The sequence below is a fragment of the Sceloporus undulatus genome, unplaced genomic scaffold, assembly GCF_019175285.1.
Source record: "Sceloporus undulatus isolate JIND9_A2432 ecotype Alabama unplaced genomic scaffold, SceUnd_v1.1 scaffold_13, whole genome shotgun sequence".
Classification (NCBI taxonomy): Eukaryota; Metazoa; Chordata; class Lepidosauria; order Squamata; family Phrynosomatidae; genus Sceloporus; species Sceloporus undulatus.
This window is the reverse complement of record NW_024802935.1, coordinates 3,346,529-3,372,162: the sequence shown is the minus strand read 5'-3', so window position 1 is coordinate 3,372,162 and position 25,634 is coordinate 3,346,529. Positions and strand designations below refer to the sequence as shown.

At 39.7% G+C, this 25,634-nt stretch overlaps 1 protein-coding gene across 1 annotated transcript in view; it reads left to right on the top strand.

Annotated features, from left to right (window-relative positions):
- The first annotated feature begins 286 nt into the window (after positions 1 to 286).
- The window catches only part of LOC121917243 (PI-PLC X domain-containing protein 2-like), a 42,276-nt gene continuing 16,928 nt past the window's right edge, over positions 287 to 25,634 (top strand). Inside the window, exon 1 of the mRNA XM_042443005.1 lies at positions 287 to 450. Coding sequence (XP_042298939.1) covers positions 357 to 450 — 94 coding nt within the window. The 5' untranslated portion in view covers positions 287 to 356. The remainder of the gene's footprint in view (positions 451 to 25,634) is intronic.

The window sequence follows — 25,634 nt, the reverse complement described above, 5'->3', positions numbered from 1 at the left end:
ACTCGTGGGGAGAGTGAGGAAAGGAAAGCCAGCCTGCTCTGTGCCCATCCCTCCCTGGCAGAGAGAGGGATGAGGCGGTGCCAGCCCTGCCAGCCTCGCCTGCCTCTCTGGCCGCCCAATCCTAGTGGCCAGCCTTGGCTGAGAGGGCTCTTTCTCTCCTTTTGCCGGCCAGGTAGGCACCCAGTCCTTGGCTGGCAGCATCGGAGGCAGCCTGCCAGGTGCCAAAGCTTCCCAAGGCGGATTCCTGATGCTCTGGGGGAGCCTGGCAGGGAGGGCCATGTGGCCCACCGGGTGGAGCCCGAGAAGGAGAGGCTAACCGAGCAGTTGGGAGGCAAAGAGAGAGAGAGAAGGAGAGGATGAAGATGGCATCTGAAGGCAGCAACGCAGACTGGATGGGCACCTTGCCCCCCAGCCTCAGCGCCCTCCCCCTGGCCAACCTGGCCATCCCAGGTGAGGCACTCAGAGACCCATCATCCCCTGAGCAGAGCTCTCTCCTTCGCCTCCTGATGGGGATGGTGGTTGTGAGTTGTGCGTTGTGCGCCTTCTTGCCTATATTAAAAATGTGTCTCTTTGAAGCTAATTTTGATTGGTAGTTATAGTGTTGGTGTTGTAGTTAGAGCAAGGGATAAGGGAGATGTCATTTTTAGCTGTCTGTATCTGTTTATGTAGTTCTTGTAACCCGCCTTGATCCTTTTGGAAAGGCGGGATATAAATGAAATCTATTATTTTATTATTATTATTGGAGCAAGAGGACCTCACAGCAAAGGAGGACAAGGCACCCTCCGATGTAGGACATCCCAGGAAACTGCCCAAACGCAAAGCTCCAAACAGATGGTCAGGGCATGCTTCTTAGTCCTTCTCCATGTGGAGGACCTTTGGGACTTTCCTCCCGGGAATGGAGGAACAGGTCCGGGAAAAGGAGGACCTCTGGTCACCCTGAGTCGGGCTCCTTAGCCATGCTCCAAATGGAAGACAATTTGGACATTCCTCCTGGACAGAAGGGTGGGATATAGGACATGTCCTGGAAAAGGAGGACCTCTGGCCCCCCTGATTCATGCTTATTGTTATCCTGCGTTTATTTTTATTTGTGGTTTGCTATATTTTATTATTTAAATGGTAATATATGTATTATGTTTAATTTTATAGAATGTATGCCCTAGGCAGGTTTATTTTATTTTATTTTTTTATGTACAGCACTGTGTAAATTTACAGTGCTTTAAAAATAAAGCTTAATAATAATAATAATATAGTGGAGGAAATTTTTTAATTCCTCCTGAACAAATGGGTGAAATATAGGACATTCCCAGGAAAAGGAGGACCTCTGATCACCCTGATTCATGCTTAAAGTGGAGGACATTTTTTAATTCCTCCTGGACATAAAGGTGAAATATAGGGCAAGTCCTGGAAAAGGAGGACCTCTGGTCACTCTGATTCATGCTTGAAATCTTATATTTCAGAGAAAGTTCTGGTTTGATCTGTTCTGGAACCCATTTGTTCCATCAACCCTTTCTGGCACCAGCACTCTTTGGCAGAGAAGGCTAAAGGCCTTGTAAAATGACACATCCCAGGATTCCATAGGATTAAACTACCCCACTTAAAGTGGTGTCAAACTGCATTATTTCTACAGTGTAGGTGTACCCCTTGTAAGCCTATCATTCAACCATTTATGGCACTGTGAATATTTCTGGCAATGCTTTCTTGCTTATCTGAGAGGAGGCACCTTGCTTGACTTCAGTGGGACCAAGTGTAAAATTGGTGGGGTCCTAGCCTACCCAGTTATTTTGAAGGCAATTTTTCATCAGGGCTAAATCCTGCTTTAACTCCACCTGGAGTAGACAGATTGAATTAATGGATTCAGTGTTTCTACTCTGGCTAGAATGAATAATTGAATATTGCCTGCAGTATTGAATGCTTCATTGGTATTAGGTTAATACAATTACAAAGGAAAGATCTGGTGGGGGGAACATTACACTAGTGTACTTCATCTGTATAACCGGTACCTTTTTTATACTAGGAAAGAAAAGCTAAAAGGAAAGTACCCCTTTAACTCATGCTTAATTGCAACAAACATATATTGCTGATATGTAACCTGGATAAGATTAGGCACTTGATTTATTGGCTCAGAGTGTATTTCCAGACAAGGACGTAGCCGGGGGGGGGGGGGTGGGGGGGTCAGAACCCCCCTATCAGGCCCTGGGGGCGTTCAAGCTCTTTCCTCCCCCCTCCCCTCCATTAAAACCACGGCGAGGGAACAGAGGAAAGACAAAACAAAAGTTCCTCTTTTCCCTCTCCTCCGTGGTTTTAATGGAGGGGGGAGGGGGGAGGGGGGAGGAAGGAGCTTGAACACCAGTGTTGGAAGCTCAGAGAGAGAGAGGGAGAGGGAGGGAGAGAGGGAGGGAGGGAGTCCCTGTGACTCCATTCGCTTTCATTTCCTTCAGAGTCCGGCTTCCACTCCTCCTCCTCCCCCCCTTCCTCCCTCAGGGAGAACTGAAGAAAAGAAAGAAAAGGTGACTTCTAACTTTTAGCTGTTATATCCATCCATGTGCAATATAGTATAATAATAATAATAATAATAATAATAATAATAATATCCCTTACCCAAAATGCTGAGGATTAGATGTATTTTGGATTTTGGAGTTTTTCAGATTTGGGTATATTGATATACAGTATTATGTCTAATGGGATATTATACTGGGAGATGGGATCCATGTATGTTTCATATGCATCTCATAGACATAGACTGAAGGTAATTTAATGCACTATATTTTTAAAATAATGTTGTGCTGCTGCATACTGAGCTTCAGCAAAACCCTGAGACCACTATGCCTTGTATAATTCAATAATTCAGTCATTGATCTAAACTTTCAGGATTTCCAAGTTTCCTTGAGTTGGGGTCAGACCAGATGCTCTCAGGGTCAGTTTGGGGTTTTGGAAGTCTAGAGAAAGGAGACTCAGGCTCTACTCTGGACATTTATCCTGAGAATGGACTCATGTTTTCAAAAACAGTCATTTCTGGATTTTTGCAACAACAAAAAAGAGGTGGGTCTGTGATGCAGAAACGCAAGAGGCTTCCTTCCAGCCTTGTTTTTTCTCTTTTTTAAAAGACAAATAGAATAAAATACAGTTAGCTGGCCCTTTTTCAGCATGTCAATGGGGATGCTTTGATGGAGAGTTCCTGCATGGCAGAATGGGGTTGGACTGGATGGCCCTTCGTGGGGTCTCTTCTAACTCTATGTTTTTATGATTAATTAATTAATATATGGAATCAATCTAAGATGATGAATCGTGGCTGTGGAGTCCTATGGCCCTGCTCCAGGCAATGCTAGACTGCAGGCCCCATCATCCAGCAGCACCACAGACTGATGGGAACTGCAGTTTAATAAGGCTGCACATTGCAGAAATAATCCAGTTCAACACTGCTTTAATGCTATGGAAAATCCTGCAATTTGTAGTATGTTTTGTGCCACCAGAGCTCTCTGACAAAGAAGGCTAAATGTCTCACAAAACTACAATATCCAGATATTGTTGTTGTTGTTATTTTCTTATATCCCGCCTTTCTCCCAATATACGGACTCAAGGTGGTGATTTTCCATAGCATTAATCTATAGTATATCTTTCTACAATGCAGATGGACACCTCCATTACATAATTTGTTGAGGATGCTTTGACTGGGAGTTCCTGCATGGCAGAATGGGATTGGACTGGATGACCCTTCTAGGGGTCTCTTCCAACTCTATGATTCCATGATTCTGTAGCACTCTGAGCTTACTGTGATTTTAATAGTTTTTAAATGTATAAAGGTATAAAGTCTTATAATGCAAGCCATGCACTGATGGACTATTGCACTACAATTTTTTTATTTATTGATTTTATACCCTGCCTTTCTCCCAAAATAGGATTCTCTTAAAGGGGTTTGTTTAATATAAAAAGAAAGGCTTGGAATTAAAAATTATGGTAGATAGATAGATAGATAGGTAGGTAGGTCTTGGAATTAAAAGATGTATGTGTGTGTGTGTGTGTGTGTGTGTCTCAAAATTAAAAATCCCTCTTGGAAGTGGGAATGAAATGTGTGGATGCAGCCTGGGTTCGTAGCTCAGCTCAGATGTTGGAATACAGTGTGTCAAAGCATGAGCAGAGTGTCTCTGAGCATGAACAGAGTGGCTGCCGCTCATTGCTTGAGCAGCTGCACTTTGCTTTATTGAGCTGAATTTATCTGATGTAAACACCTTCAGAGGAAGGACTCAGTTTGCATCTGCACTGAAAAAATAATCCAGTTTGATGCCACTTTAACTGCCCTTGGCTCCATGTTGTGAAATGCTGGGATTTGTAGTTTGTTGTGGCACCTGACAGATGACTCAACTACAGTTCCCAAGATTCCATTGCACGAAGCCATAATGGAAGTTAAAGTGGTGTCATCAAGGTGTTGCGGGTAAACGCTCGACCCTCTTTTTGTGTCTTGGGGGGGGCTCTTAGCCTCTCAAAATGGTGGCACTTAGTCTTGACCCCCCCTTCCCAAAATCCTGGCTACGTCCTTGTTCCAGATCTTGTTTAATGCTTGGGGCACATTATACTAGTCCAGACTATGTCATAAATACATTCATTCTGGAGCCTTAAACTAATAACTTTATTTCAGCCTCAGCCCCCTTCCACAATCTGTGCTCTGGGGGCGGGGAAATAATAATACCAATTTAATTTGCAAGGTTACAACAGTATTATCTGTTATACAGTTTTTAATTATTATATTTACTTGGTTGTAGGTTGTGCTATTTATTTATTTGTTGTTGTTGTTGTTGTGTGCCTTCAAGTTGTTTCTGAGTTATAGAGACTCAGGCCTGCACAACATACAGCCCAGGGGCCGTACATGGCTCACGAAAGGATTTCAGGCGGCCCACAAAGATGTGAAATGATATCAGTGCTCTTCTGCCACTCAGTCTCGTCCTATTGAGAGGGTCATATGGTGGAGGAGAAGAAAGGGCAAGTGCTTGTCCTGCAAGGCTCCTCTACCACTCAGCCTCCTCTGAGGAGATGGCCATGCAGAGGAGGAGGACAAAGAGGGTCAAACACTCACCCCTCAAGGCTCCTCCATCACACAGACTTCTCCCAAGGAGAAATCCAGGCAGAGGAGAAGGATAGGCAAGGCTCCACCACCACTTGGCTTTCTCCTGAGAAGAGGGCCAGGCAGAGGAAGAGGAGGATGGAAAGAATACTAATTAGTTCTAATTAATTAATTAAAACCTGTGGCCCAAAAAAGTTTAGTCTGTTTTAATTTTGGCCCCTACCTATTGCCAAGTTGTACAAAACAACCCTATCATGGGGTTTTCTGGAGCTGAGCATGTGTGACTTGCCAAGTGTCACCCAATGGGTTTCCACGGCCAAAGGGGAATTGAACCCTAATCTCCAAAGTCAGAGTCCAAGGCTCAAATCACTACACCACTGCTTTGTGTTGATTATACCATCAGTCCAATAAGCTAAATAGTGTCCTCTGAATGTTGCTGGACTTCCACTTTCATCAGACCTACCAAGCACAGAGGAGTGATGGGAATTGCAATCCAACAACATCCAAAAGTATATAGATTCTGCAGCAGCGTCTAAGCCTTCAAACAGGAGATGCCTGGGACTGAATCTTTTTCATGTGTTCTCCTATTGAGCTAGAGTAATTCCAAATGAAAGCCAGTGTGGTGTAGTGGTTTGTGTGTTGGACTACAAATCTGGAGACCACGGTTTTATTCACTGCTCGGCCATGGAAACATTGGGTGAGTCACACTCTCAGCCCCAGAAAACCCCATGATAGGTTCACTTTAAGGTTGCAATAAATCAGAAATGACTTGAAGGCACACAACAAAATTCCCAATGCATCACTATAATTTGAAAATTTTATCACTGACATTTTGTTTGTAAGACAGGCATAGATTGGCTGAAACGTACATGTAAGTAAGCAAATAAATTTGTTCACACAATGCTTTTCTCCATTAGTTGGGGGGGCAGAATCCAACTCTGTTTGCTACTTGTTTACCTAGATCAGCAAATGAGCACCTGGAGCCATAAAGTATGTGTGCAGGCCTGAGAGTACACAAAATATCCCAAACAAAATGCTGTACAACTGAGCATGAAGATATAATCTATGCATACTGGACCTCAAGCGTGTAGTCTTAAACCTGTACATAAACAATGTGTGTATGTTGCTTGTTTTCAATTCATTTCTTACTTAGGGTGACCCTAAGGCAAACCTATCACAGGGTTTTCTTGGCAAGTTTCTTCAATCAGAGGGGGTTTACCATTGCCATCCTCTCTAAGGCCGAGAGGGTGTGACTTGCCAGTCACACACCAGTTAGTTTATGTGGCCAAGCTGGGATTCGAACCCTGCTTTCCAGAATCATAGTCAACACTCAAATCACTACACCACACTGGCTCGCATAGTCAATACGCCAAACAATTTTGTAGATATGGTTCATTGGCATAGAAAATAAAAGTTTGTTGCTTTGCTAACACAACATGCACAGTCTTGCTTAAAAAAATAGAAATAAACTTTCTGTTTTTTAATACCTCTTCGTGTGTTTCCCCCCAGTATCCTATCTTGTTTACTGTAAGGTGCTCCACCCATTGTGTATTTGTTGGTCAGTTGACAGCAGGTACTTTGAGAAATTACCCCCTGTGTTCAGAGAAGGCTTAGAGATGGAGCAGGGGCAAGGATATCACCGTGTTCCCCAGCATCCCTATCCCCATCCAATCTACCCTGAACGTCACAGGTCCTTAGTCGTGGGCATGATCCAAAGTGTGTACTGTCCAAAAAAAGGTGTGAAAGTTCATCCTTTTGACTTTAGAAAACCAGCTTCTAGTATTTATTTGTTTGTTTGTATGTTTATAGTATGTCTATAGCACCTCCCAACCCACAAGGGCTCCCAAGTCAACGAACAAATAAAAACCAATTAAAACAATCCCAAGATTAAAACATTTAAAAAGACATATTATGAACCACAATCTTCCCTTGAATTCCTGAATTTTAAGTAACATTCATGTTAATTTTCCATTCAAAGCTGAAGAAATTAAAAATGTAATTTTGGGCCTTTTTGTGAAGGATTTGATGATAAGTTATGCTCAAAGCCTGGATTGTATTCAGAGAGAGGTCAATTCTCAGCATCACTATCAAAATCTTATTGAAAAGGTGGCAGATTCAAGCTTTTTCCTAAAGCAATTTCCTGCAATTTAATATTTTTGTCACTAAACTGAAATCAGATGACCACCAAAATAGAGTATATCCCATCTGGGTACATATGAATGCTGTCGTGTTAATTCTACTGTCCAATGTCTCTAAAAGTATGTTAGGATTTTACCATACAACTTCTAAAAATAAGCAGGAAGGTTGTTGAGAAAACTGTAAATGAGCCTGATTTATTAAGATAAAATATTCAGGATAAGATAAAATGTTCAGTACGGTTTTAGGGTATAAGCTGATCACTAGCTGAGGTTAGTGAACATTCCTCACCACAACACACACTGATAATGCATTATTTCAAATATTGGTTCCCTGTTGAGGAGAGGTGACCTTTTCCTATATCCATAGTTAGTTTCCAGCAGAGACAGGATACAAGATGAATCATTGTTCTGTAGCAATGTTAATGCCTGGTCATCATCCAGTACTGGCAAATCCTCAGTCAGGCACGAGCTGGCATTCGGCTTGTCATGCTTTTCATTTGCAGTTCATATAACAAGTGCGGAATGTGGCTGCAACAGAACCACCCCTCAGGTCTTGATCCTCAAGATATTTATAAAGGCATGCATGCCCCCATTGGATCACAACTGCTTCAGGAATTGTCATCTCATAATCTCCCTCACTCCCAAACATAACGTCACTTGATAACAGATGGTCGGGTATTTCTATTAAAAGTAATCTGCCATCAGTATTTCTCAAGAGCAAGGGGAAAGTGGAAGTTTGCTCTGGATTTAAAGATCAAATCACTTTCTCCAGATGTAGGTATGAGTGGTGCATTTCCCCAGGTAGCTTTATATCAGAATTTGGGCTAAATTGAATGGTAGTGATGTCTAAATAAGACTTGGAAGCTGCAACTAGTGCAAAATGCAGCAGCTGAATTGCTGGGTGGAATATGATATAGACAGCATGTAATGGCAGTCTTAAAAGAACTACACCAGCTGCCAATATCTTTCCAGACTGAATTCAAGGTGCTTGTGATGACATTTAAAACCCTAAATTACTTGGGACCTCAATACAGTGGCTCCTTGTTACCCACTGAGGTTTGGTTCCAGGATCCCCCAGGATAACAAAATCCATGGATGCTCAAGTCCCATTAAATATAACGGCATAGCAAAATGGAATCCCTTATATATGACCAGAACTGAAAATGTTTTAAAAATCCAGAATATTTCTTATTGAATAAGTTGACAATTGTAGGGATTTCAGTGATGAAACTATGGCCTGTTACAGACAGCCAAAATAAAGCTGCTTCAGGTCACAGTGGAGATATGGTGTTTCAATGATGCATGCGTCCTAAGAGTCCAGAAGCCACACCAAAGCCATGCTCCAGTCCTTAGGGCTGGAGCATGGCTTTGGTGTGAGTTCTGGACTCTTAGGACGCATGCATCATTGAAACACCATATCTCCACTGTGACTTGAAGCAGCTTTATTTTGGCTGTCTGTAACAGGCCTATATACACATTATTTTCTTGTTCAGAGTTGTTTCTTCAACTGTTCAGCATAACTGGGAGTAGGTGTGGCATTTTAAAAATTATTAGTGCATACATTGTGCTTAGCCACGTGCAGTAATGTTGCTAATGAGTAATGTTCCAATGATTTCCAGCTTATGTCAGTCATTACAGTGGTGTTTCTTAATTCAAGTTAGCATGAGATTTAAATTGTCTGCCCTAAAGGCACCATGCAGATGAAACTAACCGGAAATTGACAGACATCCAATGGAATTACTGGCACAAATCCCAGGTTTTAAAGGAGTACCTAAATCAGGACTGGGGAATCTCAGGCCCCAGGGCCAGATCTGACCCTCTTGAGGATCTTTAGGGGTATATGTTATGGTGATGCTCCTTTCACAAGTTTTTGTATGTGTTCCCCATCATTCCAAAAGGTTGTACTGTTAGCTTTAAGCTAAAATAAGACTTTTATTTTCAGCAATTAAATTTGATCCTCAGGATGAAGGAGGTCCTCCACTTTGACGTAAAGGCACAATAATTTCAGACAGTGACCTAAAGATAGATGAATAGTGTTTTAGTGGAGTATATGGATTGCAGTTAAAGAAAATGTATATTTTTCTGGCTTACCTTTATCACTGTTGTAAATGTATATCTCAAATATTCACAACTGAATCATAAGCAACTCTTATTGGTTAATTCTTCCACCCATGTCCTGGAAACTGATAGTATCCAATAATTTCCCTTTTCCTCTTGTAAACGTAACATTTCATTAAACCTGTGATTCTGTGCATTGGTAAGGTACATAGAGCACTATAATATTTTCATATTTTCATATTACATCACAGGCTAGATGAATGGCAGCATGTACACAAAATAATGTAAGCACCTACTCTCAGTTTATTTGCAAAGGTGGAGAGAGTTTCATAATGAGCACGTTGCAATTTATCTGGTTTGCAGTGTAACATGGAGATATGACAGTGTATTTACATAACGGACTGGTTTAATTGCTTAGTACCTTCTGTTGAATATTGAACTGAATCATGGCACACGTGAAAGAGGTGCATCAAATTATTATTTTTTAAATAATAGGTAAGCACCTTTCCTTGCCAATAAATCAAGGTAAGTTGTCATTGTTAACTGCCATCAAGCTGACTTCAACTTATGGTGACCCTATGACTGTGAGACCTCCTAGTCATCCTTTCAACAACCCTGTTCAGATCTTGTAGAGTCAGAGCCATGGCTTCCTTAATTGAGTCTAATCATGCTTAACGTGGTCTTCCTCTTTTCCTGCTGCCTTCTGCTTTACCAAGCATTATTATCTTTTCTAGGGAGTCATAACTTCTCATGATATGGCAAAGTGTGACAATCTCAGTTTAGTGCAATTCTTTTTTTTACTTTTAGTGCACATTTGTGCATAATGATGTAAATAACATTTATAGGTTTTTTTATCCTGAACCAAAAAAGAGTGTCTCAACATGTCCACACACTACATTAAAAATAAATAAATGGGACTTTATTATTTATTTTATTACTATTTTGGCATCTTTTGTGAAAACCCATGAAAGATTATTTTGCACACAAAAAAAAAACCTCCACACATTGTTTTTGTGTAAAACCCCACAATATTTTGTGTAAACCCACTCCCAATATATTATAAAGTGATGTACAAAAAGTGTTTCTCACAGAATGTTGTTTCTGGAACAAATCATTCTATTTTGTACAAGCCCCCCAATCAGTGAAATTGTTAGTATTTGCTTATTTTTATATATTCTGCCTTTTCTCTACCCCAAGACTGAATGTCCTGTAACAAAGTTAAAGCAGATAAAAGCATACTTCAGTTAAACAAAAAGCAATAAACCAGTGTAGCACAATATTAAAAGTCCCTCCCTTGTAGATTTCCAGAGGCCTTTAAAAATGTAAGGTTTTCACTTGCAATTGTGAAGACACTAAGGAGGTAAGGAGTCCTATTAAAGGAATCCCAGAGACTAGAACTTCAAAAAAGGCTCTATTCTCTGTGCAGATCGTATGCCTGTGAGGATGATGGGATGGAGAGAACAGCCCCTGAAGATCTCTAACCTTGAGCATGTTTATATGGGAAGATGCAGTCCACCAGGTAACTTGGAACCAAGTTGCATGGGGTTTTATAGGTCATAACCAACACTTTGAATTGTGGCTGCATACAGTCAGGTAGCCAGTGGAGTTGTTGTAGTAAAGAAGTAATTAAAATGCCTAAAAATTATTAGCATGATTGAGTTAGGGCCAAAACAGATGGCCCTTTTGCACCACTGTCTGGGCTGCTTCCAGAGCACAGGATTTATATGGCGCTCATTCCGAAGCTGCCCAGACATGGGCCAGCTTCTGAACACTCCAGGGGCATTGTGTTTATACACTGCATGCTGCCGGAGTGCCTTACAGCCAGCTTCTGGCTGTGGCAGGGTGGAAAAAGCTGGCTTTTTGCCGGCCAAAAAGGAGAGGCTCTTTGCTGCTCCATTTTCAGACAGCTTCTAGGTGGATTAGGGCTGTGGAATGCTGTTGCTGTGGTCCTAACCCAGCTTCAGAAGGAGTGGCTTCAAGCTAACCCTTCAGGGCTGTTTATTTCAGCCTTCATTAACAGAATATATTTCATGAAATGTTCATTGTCAATGGTTGTCAATTTTCTGTCATCTGTGAGAACATCATTGAAAATAACAGAGTTTAAAGAGCTGGGGGGGGGGGGCCTTCAAATTTCTTGGTTAGGGAAAATTGCGGCAATCCAAATGTGTGTTACCCCCCAAACTATTATTTCTATTTCTCCCTATCATAAACAACGACAAACCCTTTAAAGAATGGGACAAAGAAATATCTAAATTTATTTGGGACAAAAAGAAGGCAAGAATCAAATTTAAAGTACTACAAGATAGTAAAGAGAATGGTGGGGTAGGACTACCTAACTATAAATTATATTATTATGCATGTTGTCTGACCTGGATCAAAGATTGGGTACAAATTAAAATTGAAAAAATCTTACAATTGGAAGGCTTTGACAATGTAGTAGGTTGGCATGGTTATCTGTTATATGATCAAATCAGGATAAATAAAAATTTCAATAATCATTTCTTAAGGAGATCGCTATTAAGAATTTGGCAGAAATATAAACCTTTTTTCATAACTAAAATCCCTGGGTGGCCTTCGATAAATGAAGCCTTCTTTAGGAGAGAAAGGATGAAAGAAACAGAATGGGTACGATATAAGGACTTGTTAAAATTGGAAGAAGGGATATTCAAAATTAAAACAATGGAAGAATTGGTAGAAGAAGGATTTAGCGTTAATTGGTTTTTATACAGACAAATTATAGAAAGATTTAAATTAGATAATAAAGAACACCAAATAGAAAGAGAAGATTCAACATTTGGACTTTTAATGACTGAAGATCCAGAACATATTATTTCTAAATTATACAAATTATTGTTAAAAATAGAGATGGAAGATGAAACAGTCAAACAATACATGATGAATTGGGCACAGAATCTAAAAGCACCAATATTATTGGAAGAATGGGAAAAAATTGGAAAATTAGGCTATAATATACACTAAGTACAGATGTGAAAGAAAACTATTTAAAAATGCAATATAGATGGTATATAACCCCGGAAATACTGGGCAAGATGGACAATCATAACCAGAAAGAATGTTGGAATTGTAAATGTAAAAAGGCAAACTATATGCACATGTGGTGGGACTGTAAGAAAATTAATAACTTTTGGAGCCGAATCCACAAAGACTTAGAGAATATATTAAATATAAAAATTAAATTTGAACCAAAAGTCTTTCTGCTGGGTATGATAGAGGATAAGGATTTAGAAAAAGACTATGGGAAAATTATATTCTATATGATAGCCGCTGCAAGAATGACGATAGCAAGAAAATGGAAAAGTAAAGATAATCTGCAGATAAAAGAGTGGTACCTGAAAATATTCGATATGATAGAATCCGATAGACTTACAAGCTTATTGAGAAACAGAGAAGAGTCTAGATGGGAAGGTATATGGGCACCCATTATAGACCATTGTAAAGAGCAAATAAAGAAAACACAGGAATAGAACATAAAAAGGAAAAATGTTAGGAACTTAAAAAACAACCTGCTTATTTAATATAACATAGTGTTCTATAATATTGAAACAAGAGTCATAAGTAATATCAAGAAGTTACAGTGGTAGATGCACAAAGGGAACAGTAGCACTAAGGAGATGTAGGGGTGTACAAAGGGATATGGGGACTACTCGAACATAGGAAAGATGATGAGTCTAATGTGAAATTGAGTTACCATGTATCGTATTAAATTAATTATTTTATAAAAGAATATTGGGAATTGACAATGGACACACTTTGATACAATATGAATTATTATGAAGGGATATGTTTGAACGAACATAATAATGTAAGGAAGAAGATTAATAGAGAAAATTCATAAAAAATCAGATGTCTTCAACTTGGAGGAAGGGAAGGGATTTTAAATGTCTGTCTGTGGGTTAGTTTAAGGTGTAGGAATTAGGTGTGGTGTTGTTAGAATATTTTCAGTTCGTAGTGATGTTATTATGTATCTTTTTATATTTTTCCTTTTTTTGTTGTCGTTGTTGGTGTTGTTTTGTTTTTGATCTTGTTTTTGATTTTGTTTTTGCTTGTTTCTCTGTATTTGTTGTATTTCTGTTTTGTTTTTAATCAATAAAATTTATTTTTTAAAAAAAGAAAATAACAGAGTTTGTGAAGCCAAAGAAGGACTTATTCTGTACAAAATTTACATGTGGTGTTTTTGTGTCCAAAAATAGCATTTTCCGCACAGGAAATAACATTTTCTGCACAGACAATAATATTTCTACACAGAAAGTTTGGTTTTTTGCTAAGAAAATGATGTTTACTTCACAATACAACCAAGTGTGCATTTTGTACAGAATATGTTTAGACTTGTCAAAATTTTGATCATCTCATCAGGATTTCTCAGCACTAGAACAATTGTTTTGTTCTCTCAGATGTGTAAGTTATTTTAAAGTGGAGTGTACTGGACTGGAGTGGAAAGAATAAGAAGGAAGCTGGTGAAATTAGGTCACTTGCCTCAGAGTTCATGAGCTATGAATGGCTGAGATAAGACTTCAGTTGTAACAGCTTTTTGTAGCCTCTTGCCACTGAGACAGCCTTGTACCCGCATGTGCTTTCTTTCCAGAAGTACATTTTTTCTGTACCATGAATAACTAAATTATTTTTTTTAAAAAAATCTGAATAGCTGTCCCTAAAAAGAAATTGTGACTACTTACTGCCAAATTTCAGCAACTATAGGCCTCATGTAGTCCAGATTATTTCTGCTTATTCCTGTTACACTGATTTGGGAGTAAATGACTTTAAACTCAATGTGGTTACTTCTACAAATATCTAGTACTAATAGTTAGTATGACATTTTGTCTGGCCTAAACCAATAAAGCTTACATTGGTCAAATAATTTTTGCATGCCAAATTTCTTACAATGATTTAAGGAGGATTTGCAGTTTGGACAGAAAGATTTGCTTCCTGTACATATGCATACAATTTACAATTTAAACAGAAATTAGATTTTAAAAGATAAATTAATTTGAAGCAAATGGTGAAACAGGTTTGTTATGTGAGCTATTTTTCTGATTTAATGATTTTTTTAAAAAAATATGCCTATGTGTAATTTATTAATTATTTCGTTGTTTATATAACTAGAAAACGGGAGTTGGAGCACAGTTTGCTTGTCTTTTTGTCCATGGTTTGCTAATTCTGTTTTTCTGAGCAGTTTTTTTCCAGTATTAGAACTAACTCCAGAGAAATGATGAGCTGTTGGCTGCTTCCTTTAATCTCTGCAGCATCTGTTGAATACTGTGTCCCTCTGTCTTCCCCCTCCTCCCTCCATAATAGTTTCACTGGACTTTGACACACTTCTTTCTAAAGAGATAGGCTCAGCTGTTTCTCCTAACAGCTACACCCCTAGTGCTCTAGTCCCTCCCTAAGCACTTAGCAAAATCATGATTAAGCCTCTCCTTGAATCTTAGCTCCCAAAGAAGGAAACTAGTAGCAGATGGTCACTTGGAGATTTGTGCAGACATATTGCCTGATTTGTGTGAACTTCCACAGGGGTAACCCATGTTAGTCTGCTTCAGCATCTTATTTATAAAAGAATTCTTGTCTCCAGATTTTGCTTTACACATACTATGATGCTGAAAACGCAAGGTTTCTTTAAAATTAATTACTAAAAATTTCTGAATACTACCTAAGAAGCTCTAGCCCTTCTTAGGGTGATCTTATATTGCCTTTATGCTAACATGCTATCTCATATTTCTTTTAAGCATTGATTTACCTTCTCTGTTCAGATTGTGGAAGAATAAGACTCGAAGGGCCTGAACAGCCAGGCCAATGTAAAGCTGCTTTCAGTCACTTTGGAGGTATGCTGTTTAAATGATGCAGTTGTCTTAAGAGGCCGGAAGCCATGCCAAAACCATGCTCCAGTTCTAAGGACTGGAGCACAGCTTTGGCGTAGCTTCTGGCTTCTTAAGATGTGTGTGTCATTTACACAGCATACCTCAAAAGTGACCTGAAGCAGCTTTATTTTGGCTGGTCTGTTTGGCCCCAAGGTTAGATGATATGGTGCCACATTAACCATTTCTGTCAAACTATCTGTGTGTTGTGAAGTCAAAGGCTTTCATGGCCAGCATCCATAGTTTTTTGTGGGTTTTTCGGGCTATGTGGCCATGTTCTGGAAGAGTTTATTCCTAACATTTTACCTGCATCTGTGGCTGGCATCTTCAGAGAGTGCAGAAACGTCAGGAATAAACTCTTCTAGAACATGGCCACACAGCCCAAAAAACCCACAAAAAACTCTCCGTGTGCAGTTTCACTGAAATTAGGTTTCAATTAATTATGTTCCTTCTTTTGTCAGAATTATGTCTGATGCACTGACCAAAGGAAATGTAGATAAATAGAAGGAAACTAATGCATTTGGTCAGTAACATCAGAGTTTATGTGCATGGTGTGATATGGTGGCATTGGGACTTTAACTCAGGATGCTTGATACGGTGTATAACTTGTTTCAGTAGTTACAAAGTTTAACATTTTCTTTCACTTTATTTTATAAGCGTTCCCTTATAGATTTTGGGGCTGAACAGACCACCCCTTTCAGTGCCGGATCAGAGCCATGGCAACTACATGCCACCATCCATAGGCTTGTGATTCATTAGTACAAATTCTATTTCAAAATAAATTTGACAGTTGGAATACGTATTATGCATCTTCTTTTTTATTTTCCCTAATTGCTGTATGGCTTCTCTTCAATCAGAATGTTTTGGTATCTTCCAGTAAACAGATAGAATATGTACCCAGCAACTATAATTTTTGCTATCTTCCAGAATTAATCTTCATTCCCACTGAGTCATGCAGATTGTTCAGACATTTCATAGGTGAAGTACTGTATTATCTGGCGTATAAGACTACTTTTTAACCCAGGAAAATCTTCTCAAAAGTGGGGGTCGTCTTATACGCCGGGGGTCTGATATGACAGGTGCTGAAACTTCCGAGCCAGAGTGGAAAATCTGCGGCTGCCGCATATGGTGGGGGGAGATCAAAAACAGCCGCGGGGAATGGAAAAAAGAGCAGTGTTTGCGCTACCGCTCTGATAGTCTTGGAGACAGGGAGGGCTGGACAGGCAGGGAGAGCTGACCAATCCAAGCAGGCTTTGTATACAACAAGTTTTCCTGCTACGTACCTGCATTTCATAAGCATTTGAATTAAAATTACCATATTGAAATCAAATCTGATGTTTTTTAAAAATTTTATTTGATGTGTGTTGGAAGGGGGTAGTCTTATACGGTGAATATATCCCAAACTCTATATTTTAACTGGAAAAGTTTGGGGTCGTCTTATACGCCCCGTCGTCTTATATGCCAGAAAATACAGTATATGTTTTTAAAAATAGATCCATGAGCAAAGAGGTTAATGGGATTATATAGTTCTCTTGATAAGGCTTGAGATGGGATGGTGATTTACTGGTAGATGCCTATAAAAGGTGTCAGATGAAACTGTTTCCAGAAAGATTGGGAAAGTTTCTTGTCTGACACCCTGAAGGCTGTTACTAGTCAGTGTAAACAATACTCAGCTAGATTAACTAATAGTCTGACTAGGCATAAAGCATTTTTCTATGTTCCTTGAAGCGATAATTAGTATAGCAGTATATCTATGAATATTCTTTCCATCCCTACCTTATGTGGTGAGGAGAGTAATGGTTAAATACTGTTATCCATGAAAGAAAAATTTATGAAGATGTATATTCCTGAAAGGGAAACAGTTTACTGATACCATGAAACTCTACAGGGGCCAATCGAGAATAGGCTTGTGAAGAGCTTACCTGAATTAGAGCAAAGGCAACTAAGCTGGCCATCTGGTTTCTTAGAGATCACAACTGAGAAAATTCAAGGAACCAAGAAAAAAAAAAACCTTTCCCCCATCCAAGGAAGGACTGATTTATTTCATCCTGGCAACTGCATCACTCTGAGTCCACATGATAATGCCCTTGCAACACAGATAGAAACATTTTATTTAAAACTGGATGCTTGCTAATTGGACTTCCAAAGGATGGAGTGGGCAGGTTAGTCCCTGATTGCCTATCACAGAGATTGCTAGTCTGCTTTGTAAAGAGGCTGATACAGTTTTGCTCTGTACACCAAATGTACCAAAAACAAATTGGCATGAAAAAAAATCTTGATAGTCTTGAACCTGTTTTACTGTATGTTTTTAATGGAGAAGACACAAATGTGCAAAACAAAAGAAAATACAAAAGGTTCTAAAGGAGACAGTTTCTAATAGTAAAAGCTGTGTAGCCCGACATCTCTGATTGATCAGACTGAAGTGGATGAAGAGTCAATATAGGAAGGCCTTGTGAAACCATCTTAAATCCCCATTCCACAAAAACCACAATTTATCAAATCGCGGACATTGCCATTTTTCTAATGCTTTCTTTGTTGTTGTTGTTGTGTACCTTCAAGTCATTTCTCACTTGATATATCATGGGATTTTCTGGGGCTGAGAATGTATGACTTGCCCAGGGTCACCTAGTGGGTTTCCATGGCTGAGCAGTGTTCAAACACTATGCTATGCTGGGTCTCTAACGTATTATAATAAAAAAAATTGAAGGAGAAAATTATTTCATAGTCCTTGTTAGATTTCAAAATGGTTGTGAGAAGACAAGTCCACCCAACTGATATCTTAGATCAATCAGTCTGGAGGACTATATTTAAATAATTGCTTTGAAACAGTTGATGTGAAGACTTCTCATTTTGCTGTTTGTTTGACCTAACAAGAATGTAGGTCAAGGGAGAGGAAATGAGGGTTTTGCTTACTTCCCCCCAATGCTGATACTCCACATTAAATGTTTATTCAGTTCCCAAGTTCTAGCATGCAGTAATTTTAAACATTCAGTTGAGCTTTTAGAAATACAGTTTGGGCATCCAAAGAAAAGGGGCAGGCAGAATCAGCAAGGAAATGCAAACACAGCTAAGAGAGTTCTAGGTGTAAGAGATGTTCCATGTCTTAGAGCCCGTACAGACAGGTCAAAATAAAACTGCTTCAGGTAACTTTGGAGGTATGCTGTTTAAATGATGCATGCATCCTAAGAGTCCAGAAGGCACGCCAAAGCCATGGTCCAGTCCTAAGGACCAGAGTGCAGCTTTGGCGTAGCTTCTGGCCTCTTAAGATGTGTGTGTCAAATAAACAGCATACCTCCAAAGTGACTCAAAGCAGCTTTATTTTGGCCTGTCTGTATGGGCCGTTAGTATCTGGCATGCTAGAAATTAAGAACTGGGGTGGGAGTAAATTCATTGCGGGAGACCAGAATTCTTACTGATGGGAGCAATGTCCGCATCCCCTCATAGCTACACCCCTAAAAGGCAGATTGTATGAACTCTCATCACAGCCAAACATTATGCATCAGACACTTTGTATGTGACACTATGGCATTATGCATTTGATTCTGAGCTCAATTTTTTGATAAATATCTTCAAACCTTATTTAATATGAATCAGTGGTGGTATGCTGAAAAAACAAGTAGTAAGCAAATGTTAGTTCCTTGCTCAGCATGTCCTGGGTGTGCCTGGCAATCAGGATCAGTGCTATCTATCTCTCTCTCTCTCTCTCTCTCTCTCTCTCTCTCTCTCTCCCCCGTGGTATTGGAGTGTCAAACAGAATAAGGCCCAAAATAGCATAGCGTTTGAACACTCAAATGCTTTGAGGTATGTTGGCAGGAGTGGGGCAGAAATCTCCCTCAGGTAGCAAAGGAACATGGAAATTCCAGTTGACAAATAACATGAAGAGAATGAGCTGAGCAGCCTCTGGCTTTCCATTCTGCTACTTAGTAGATTCACACAGTGATATATGCTTTGAAACACTCCCAAATGCTCCATTAGAGATTTTTTGTATTATATTCTATTAAGTTGCTTTTACTATTTACATTTGTGTTCTGTATTGTTTCCTTCCTTCACATAACATATTGTTATGGTTTGTTCTCATACACTCACATTGACATGATTCTGTTCACAGAGGGAATGGTTAAAGGCAGGATAGAGGTGGCTGGGGTATTCCTTGCCACATCCCACTTGCCCTTTTCTCCATGCACATTTTATCCTGTCATGATGTCATAATGCCTTGCAAACACAGAGCAGTGACAATATCAGCAGCAGGTAGAGCACAACATTGCTGGCACATTGCCTCACAGGCATTGGGCAGCATGTGAATTATGCTCAATCATCAGGTACTAGAATGTGGATTTCAGAAAGCACAATGACTGCAAACCACCATACTATCATCAGGATTTGTCACTTATCTGCAACAAAATCTGGCCTTCATTTATTTAGAGTTCTTGTTGTCGTTGTTAGCTGCCCTTGAGTCGATTTCAACTCATGACAATCCTGTGTACATCTCCAAGTCCCCCTGTCCTCTACCTCTCTGCTTAGGTCCTTCAGGCCCAGTCTCATATTTTCCTTGATTGAATCTAATCTTGCATGTGGTCTTCCTCTCTTTCTACTGCTTTCCACTTTTCCTAGCATCATTGCTTTTCCCCCTAATGATTAATTTTTCCTCATGATGTGGTCAAAGTATCAATTTAGTATCTTGGCTTCCAGAGAGAGTTCCAGCTTGATCTGTTCTAGAACCTATTTGTTTGTCTTCTTTAGCTTCCACAGTATCCTCAGCACTCTTCTCCAGTACCACACTTCAAGTGACTTGATTTTCTTTCTATCACCTTTTTTCACTGTCCAGTTCTCACATCTATTCATGGTGATGGTGGTTTGGATGATCCTCATTTTGATGTTCAGCTATAGGTCTTTACACTTTAAGATCTTGTCCAGTTCTTTCACAGCTGCCCTTCCTAATCCCAGTCTTTTTCTGATTTCCTGATTGCAGTCTCCTTTTTTAAAATCAGTATTCGAACCGAAGTATGGGAACTCTTTAGGGTTGTATAGGACCATTAAATAATTACATCACTGTTCCTATAGAAAAAGAAAGGACTGTATGTGTGTTTGTTTTGTGAAGTGATCTGTATGTAGTACTTTGTTGCACACACTGCTCTGAAAGATACAGGGGCTGGATGTATGACCTAATGTGGTCTACAGGGGCATCTCTTACAGTGATGGCTACAGCCCCTTTCAGCCAGACAACCAGAAATCATCTTACTAATACCATATGCTGGATGGGAGACCAAGAGGAGGGAGGGTTTTGCAAATGATATCATTGCAGCCATATGGCTAGGTTAGAAAACAACATGCATTCGCAGCACAGTGAAGCATGTAAATAAGAAAACCACTGTAGTCAAATTAAACTTAAATTTTCACCTTACCATGAAAAGGACAATGTGCTGTTTGGCACCAGGCATGGGTACTGCTTTGTTGATTTGACCACATGCATCATGCATATTAAACATATGGAGGGAACAACTATGTGCATTAGCTGTTATAAAAATACTATTGCTTTTAAATGAGAAACCATGTCCAACTGTGTGTGAAGTGTCACTTGTCCCTAAACAGTCCAACCCTATTAATAGCTTTCCTGGTCTCTCTGTATATTACAGAACACTCTGAAATTAGCATGCTTGTCAAGAGAATTTAATTCTGTCATTCATTTCACTTAATTTGTGGGCATAATGTTTATTGCCTCTAACTGCTCTAGTGAGCAATTAAGTTAGCTTGTATTTAAAAGCTGTTTTTAAGATGCTAATCTGCTCTGTTAATGATATGAATCCTCAAGCCTCATGACATTTTGTTAGATGCATTTCCAACTAGGTCAGCTTTACCTACATGCACCATGCAAAATTGTCAGCCAGGAAATAGCACAAAACTACAGTTTGCTTATGTAAGATGAGGTGCATTTATGGAGTATTTCAGTGAAATGCACTGTTTAAGAACAAATGAATATACACTCCAGGCAGTCTTTATATATTTATAGGATATGTTATTCTGAAAAATGCATTGTGTTCTTCAGAAATCACTATCTATTAAGTAGGATAGTACCCACAGGCCCCAGGAACTTAAATAACCTTTTTTCTAAGGACACTGCCAGAGCTTGGAAAAGATTGCATTTTTGGACCACAACTCTGAGAATCATTCAGTTCATATGAACATTTAGTTTGGGAAGCTGGAGGATTATGAGAATTATATTCCAAAAAACTCAACCCTAACTGTTCTAAATTATGAATGTTAACACATAGAGCTTCCACAGTGTTATCTCCCTCTTTGACAAGTTATCTGAAAACTCTTCAGTATCTTGTTCTAGAAAGGTCTTATATACAGAATATTAACTATAGCGTAATATCAAATACAAACATACATCAAGAATTCAGGTGAAGCTGCTATGCAACTTTTAGAAAAGCAACATGAATAATTTATAAAACTGCTATACATATTTGTGCTTGCCTTTTAAATCTGCTAAATATTGATTACCAAGGATACATGTTGGATGTGGAGAAATCTGCAAATAAAACTGAACAAGAGGCTATGTACCTCTAAAGGTTGTTCAGTTGTGTGCTTTTTCTTTGTCTCCTCTGCAATGGCATCACTAGGGTTGGCGTCATCTGTTGTGCTAATTCATGGTGCCACCCACCCCGTTGACTTCCTCCTATACCATCCCATACAGAACCCTTAATAATGTTTGCTTTGGAAGGAAGTTGCCGAGGAAGACCAAAACACAAGATTGGAGGAAAGGGCCACAACTTTATTAAACCAAACCATAATAGGGGTAGGGTTGGCCGAAAGCATGAGGTCCAGATCTGGATCATCAATCAACTCCTGGTCACGGCCAAGCTTCAGAATGACATAGGGGCAACGGTAAACGCCCTATCAAAGGCATGCAACCGGACTATCGCATGTTCTTTCTTAAGTCCCTAGTCAATGGGAGATGTTGGCCATAATGGCCACACCACATGCCCTCAGCACTCCTGGGTCCTGAAGGACTCCTGATCCAGTGCTACACAGCCCTGGAAACCATGCCCACCAGATCCAGGACCTAAAAAAGTTGTGACAGTACAGTACCCAAACCAAGGGACGGAGGGTGGGAGAGCCAAGCTAAAATGGCTCCCAGGCAGGCTGCCACATGGCCTTAAATAGGCCAAGCCCCAGAGGAGGCCGGGAAAGATGGAGGCACCACCTCTCCGGCCTACGAGCCAATAAACTGCGCCAAGGAACCAGGGCAGACAATCCAGGACACTTCCGCTCCCAAGGGACACTGGGAGATATAGTTTCTTGGCACTGAAGAGCGGAAGGCCCGCCTCTTTCTCCTTTCAAGGCCAATGAGAAGGCCGCCCATCCCCTGCAAGGCATGCTGGGGGCACGGGCAGGCACAGGAGAACCCAAAGCGTGGCTCTTTCCATCGCAGCAGGCCGGACCGGTAAGTCGGGTGGCCTTATTTCTTTTACTAATGTTATTCATAAATCATAGCTCCAGTATATCACTGAATGTAATGGCAATAGTTGTGACATAAACAACGAGAAAAATCAAAATTATACATTTAAGCTACAGTAGCACAGGCACAGCCTAAATGCATTCATGTGTTTATAGTTTCATGTGGTTAAAATGAAAATTTCATAAAATGTAATATTTTAAAGAAAATTTAAGAATCTTATTTAAAAATATATATATTTTTAAATATATATATTTTAAATAACCTGAGGTCTAACCTTTTTCCTCCCACTTGACCCTCACCTCACTCACGTCATCTCAGCATTTTAAAGGAATGCAGGCAAACACCATATCCTGTTTCTGTCCAAAAGCAGATGTTTAGTGAGCATTGGCATCACCCTGCATAAAGTGTCACCCAGTGCAGATCACAACTCCAGAGTAAGGCCCTTGCTTCTCTCCTGTGCAGATGATTTGACATCAGCTTCCAGACAGCATACCCTCCAAGTGTTCCTATTAGGCAAGGAGAGGGGTGGCAGAATCTTCCCTGTAGTCTCAAGCAAAGGCAAACTGCAGCAGTCTCTCCTATCTTGTGTGTTCTTCCTCATTCATACCTTTGCCATCTTGACCACACTCTGATACTGCTTGGGATAATGGGTCCCAGTTGTCATCTGTGAAATGTTGGAAGGTATGATATAACACAATGCTGTAAGAAAATCCAGGTACAGAATGGACAGGTGATGAGTTTGCAGGTTGTTAGGGAAGGGAGAAAAAGTGTTAATTGCAGAGAAATTGAAGCAACTATTTAAAAAAAAGCTCCTTGTCTTAAACAGAAGGGGGAAATCACACACACTTTCTAACCCAGCTGCATCCTTCCACAAGTCCTCTCACTAACTGTTTTTTTAATGTTTGCCCCAAATGAGCCATAAAGAAAGGACCTGCAAGTCATATTCTGTGTTACTTCTTGATGGTGGTGGTGATTGTCTCTCCTGCGCCTAAAATGGCCTAGGGAAGCATGGCCTCATGCCTTTTAGGGAGCAGAATAATTGGGGAATGCTGGGGTACTTAACCTCAAAGGCTTTATGAAGCCATATTATTTCTACCACCACCCAGCTGGTGATCATGCTTACACTCACCTTCTTGTTTTCTCCCCTCCTTTTTCATCCTCCCTTCTCAATTCATACTCCACCTTTTCTCCAAAGAAGCTTTCCTCACCTTGATCTAACCCAGCTATACTAATAGTCCAGCTCATCCTAATATTGTGCAGAAAGTTTTTTAAAGAAAATATCTATCTTCAAATCAGATTATGGCTGTACATTTTGCATTTTTTTCAGGTGATACATATTTTGTTAAAATCTTGGTCCAGACTGCCCCTCTCCAATACACACTTGTCCTCTCTGTGCAGGATGACCAGATGTCCTCCTTTTCCAGGATACATCCTACATTTCAGCCTTCTGTCCAGAAGGAATTCCAAAATGTCCTCCATTTTGAGCATGCCTAACAAGCATGAATTTATCTTTGTATGAGTGTTTCTAGCTTTTATTTTGTCATGTCCTACATTTTCCTTGAATGGCCTACATTTTTCAGTTCCTTTTCCTCCTTTGCAGTGAAGACTTTAAGTTAAGTCACCCTGTCTCTGTGCCTTTAATGAACATTTTTTATCTTTGTGACTCTTGTCTTACATGCCCAGACTCTCTCATTCTCAGAATAGAGAGATACAAGCTCCTTTCCTCAGCCTCATATCACATGCCCAAAGGCCCTGAGATTTTGTGCCCTTAAGGCAACTGTGATTTATGAGACATTGAGGAGATGATGAGATAAGGTGACCTCAGGGTTATTAGGTGAACTTCTTAAGAGCCTCGGTTATTAGGTTCTCTAGAAGTCACAGGGCAAAAACAGTAAGATTTTGCAAGTGCAGAAAACTGTGTTTGATGTCTGAGAACAACATGCAAGATGTGATTTGGATCACTGCCACATTGGTTTTGGTTTGATTTGAGTCTGCATTGTGTTTGTTTGTTTGTTTGCTTTGAAGGTTCAGTGCTATGAGGAAATAGGCTCTCATACTTGAAATCTTACCCTATGCAAATAAGAAATGTCATATTTAGTTCATGATCTGCCCATCTGGACAAAATCTATAGCTCAGTAATGGTATCTTTGCTTTGTGTGGGAAGGTCTAATTTCCTGACATTTCAAGTATGAGAGCTGAAAAAAATTATAAAACCTCTGCTTGAGGTTCCAGAGATTCACCAGTAGTCAAGGACAGCATTGATTTAGGTGAACCAATAAGTTTAAGATAGTACCTTATGCCTTCAGCCTGTTCGGCTTTGCGGTTACACTTTTTATCTAAACTGATTTTATACTGAGATGGTAATTTTTTTAAAAAAAGAATATAGTATCATTCACATTGTGTGCTTTTAATACATTGTTAACTCTTTGTAACTATCTAACTATTCATAGGAAAATATTTTCATCATGAATGTGCAGCATGATATATTTGATTGAAATAATAATTGCTTTTAGAGAAATGTGAAAAACCAGCACTTTTACACCGTTTTCTTCGATTTTCAATTATTGTATAGTATTGTTTGGCTGACAGTGTGCATGATATGCAGGAGTCAGCTGGCTCTAAAAGTCTTCCATGATTTAAAAATAGTTAGCTTTTTTCCCCCAGTGTAACAAATTAGATAGATTACAGATAGAAAAAGCAATATGCACATAAAGGATTAGCCTCACTTCACACTGAAGGTACTTAGAGTCATGACATGGACCTGCAAATCTTGGTACTTAACCCTGAGCTCTGCCTGATACTAATACTGTTTCCTTCCATTACCAGTGTGAAGTCCTTGTGAAGGATAAGTAGGAACACTACCTTGTTTATGAATTAAAATGGATGCAATTTCACTGGCTTCAGATATATGTTATTCTGAATCCAGTGAAACAGTTAGCCCTCAGTATCTGTGGGGGATCCACTCTGGATTCCCCTGCAGATATCAAAATCCACGGATGTTTAAGTCCCATTGTCATCAGTGGTGGCACGGCCATGCAGTTGCACCACCATTA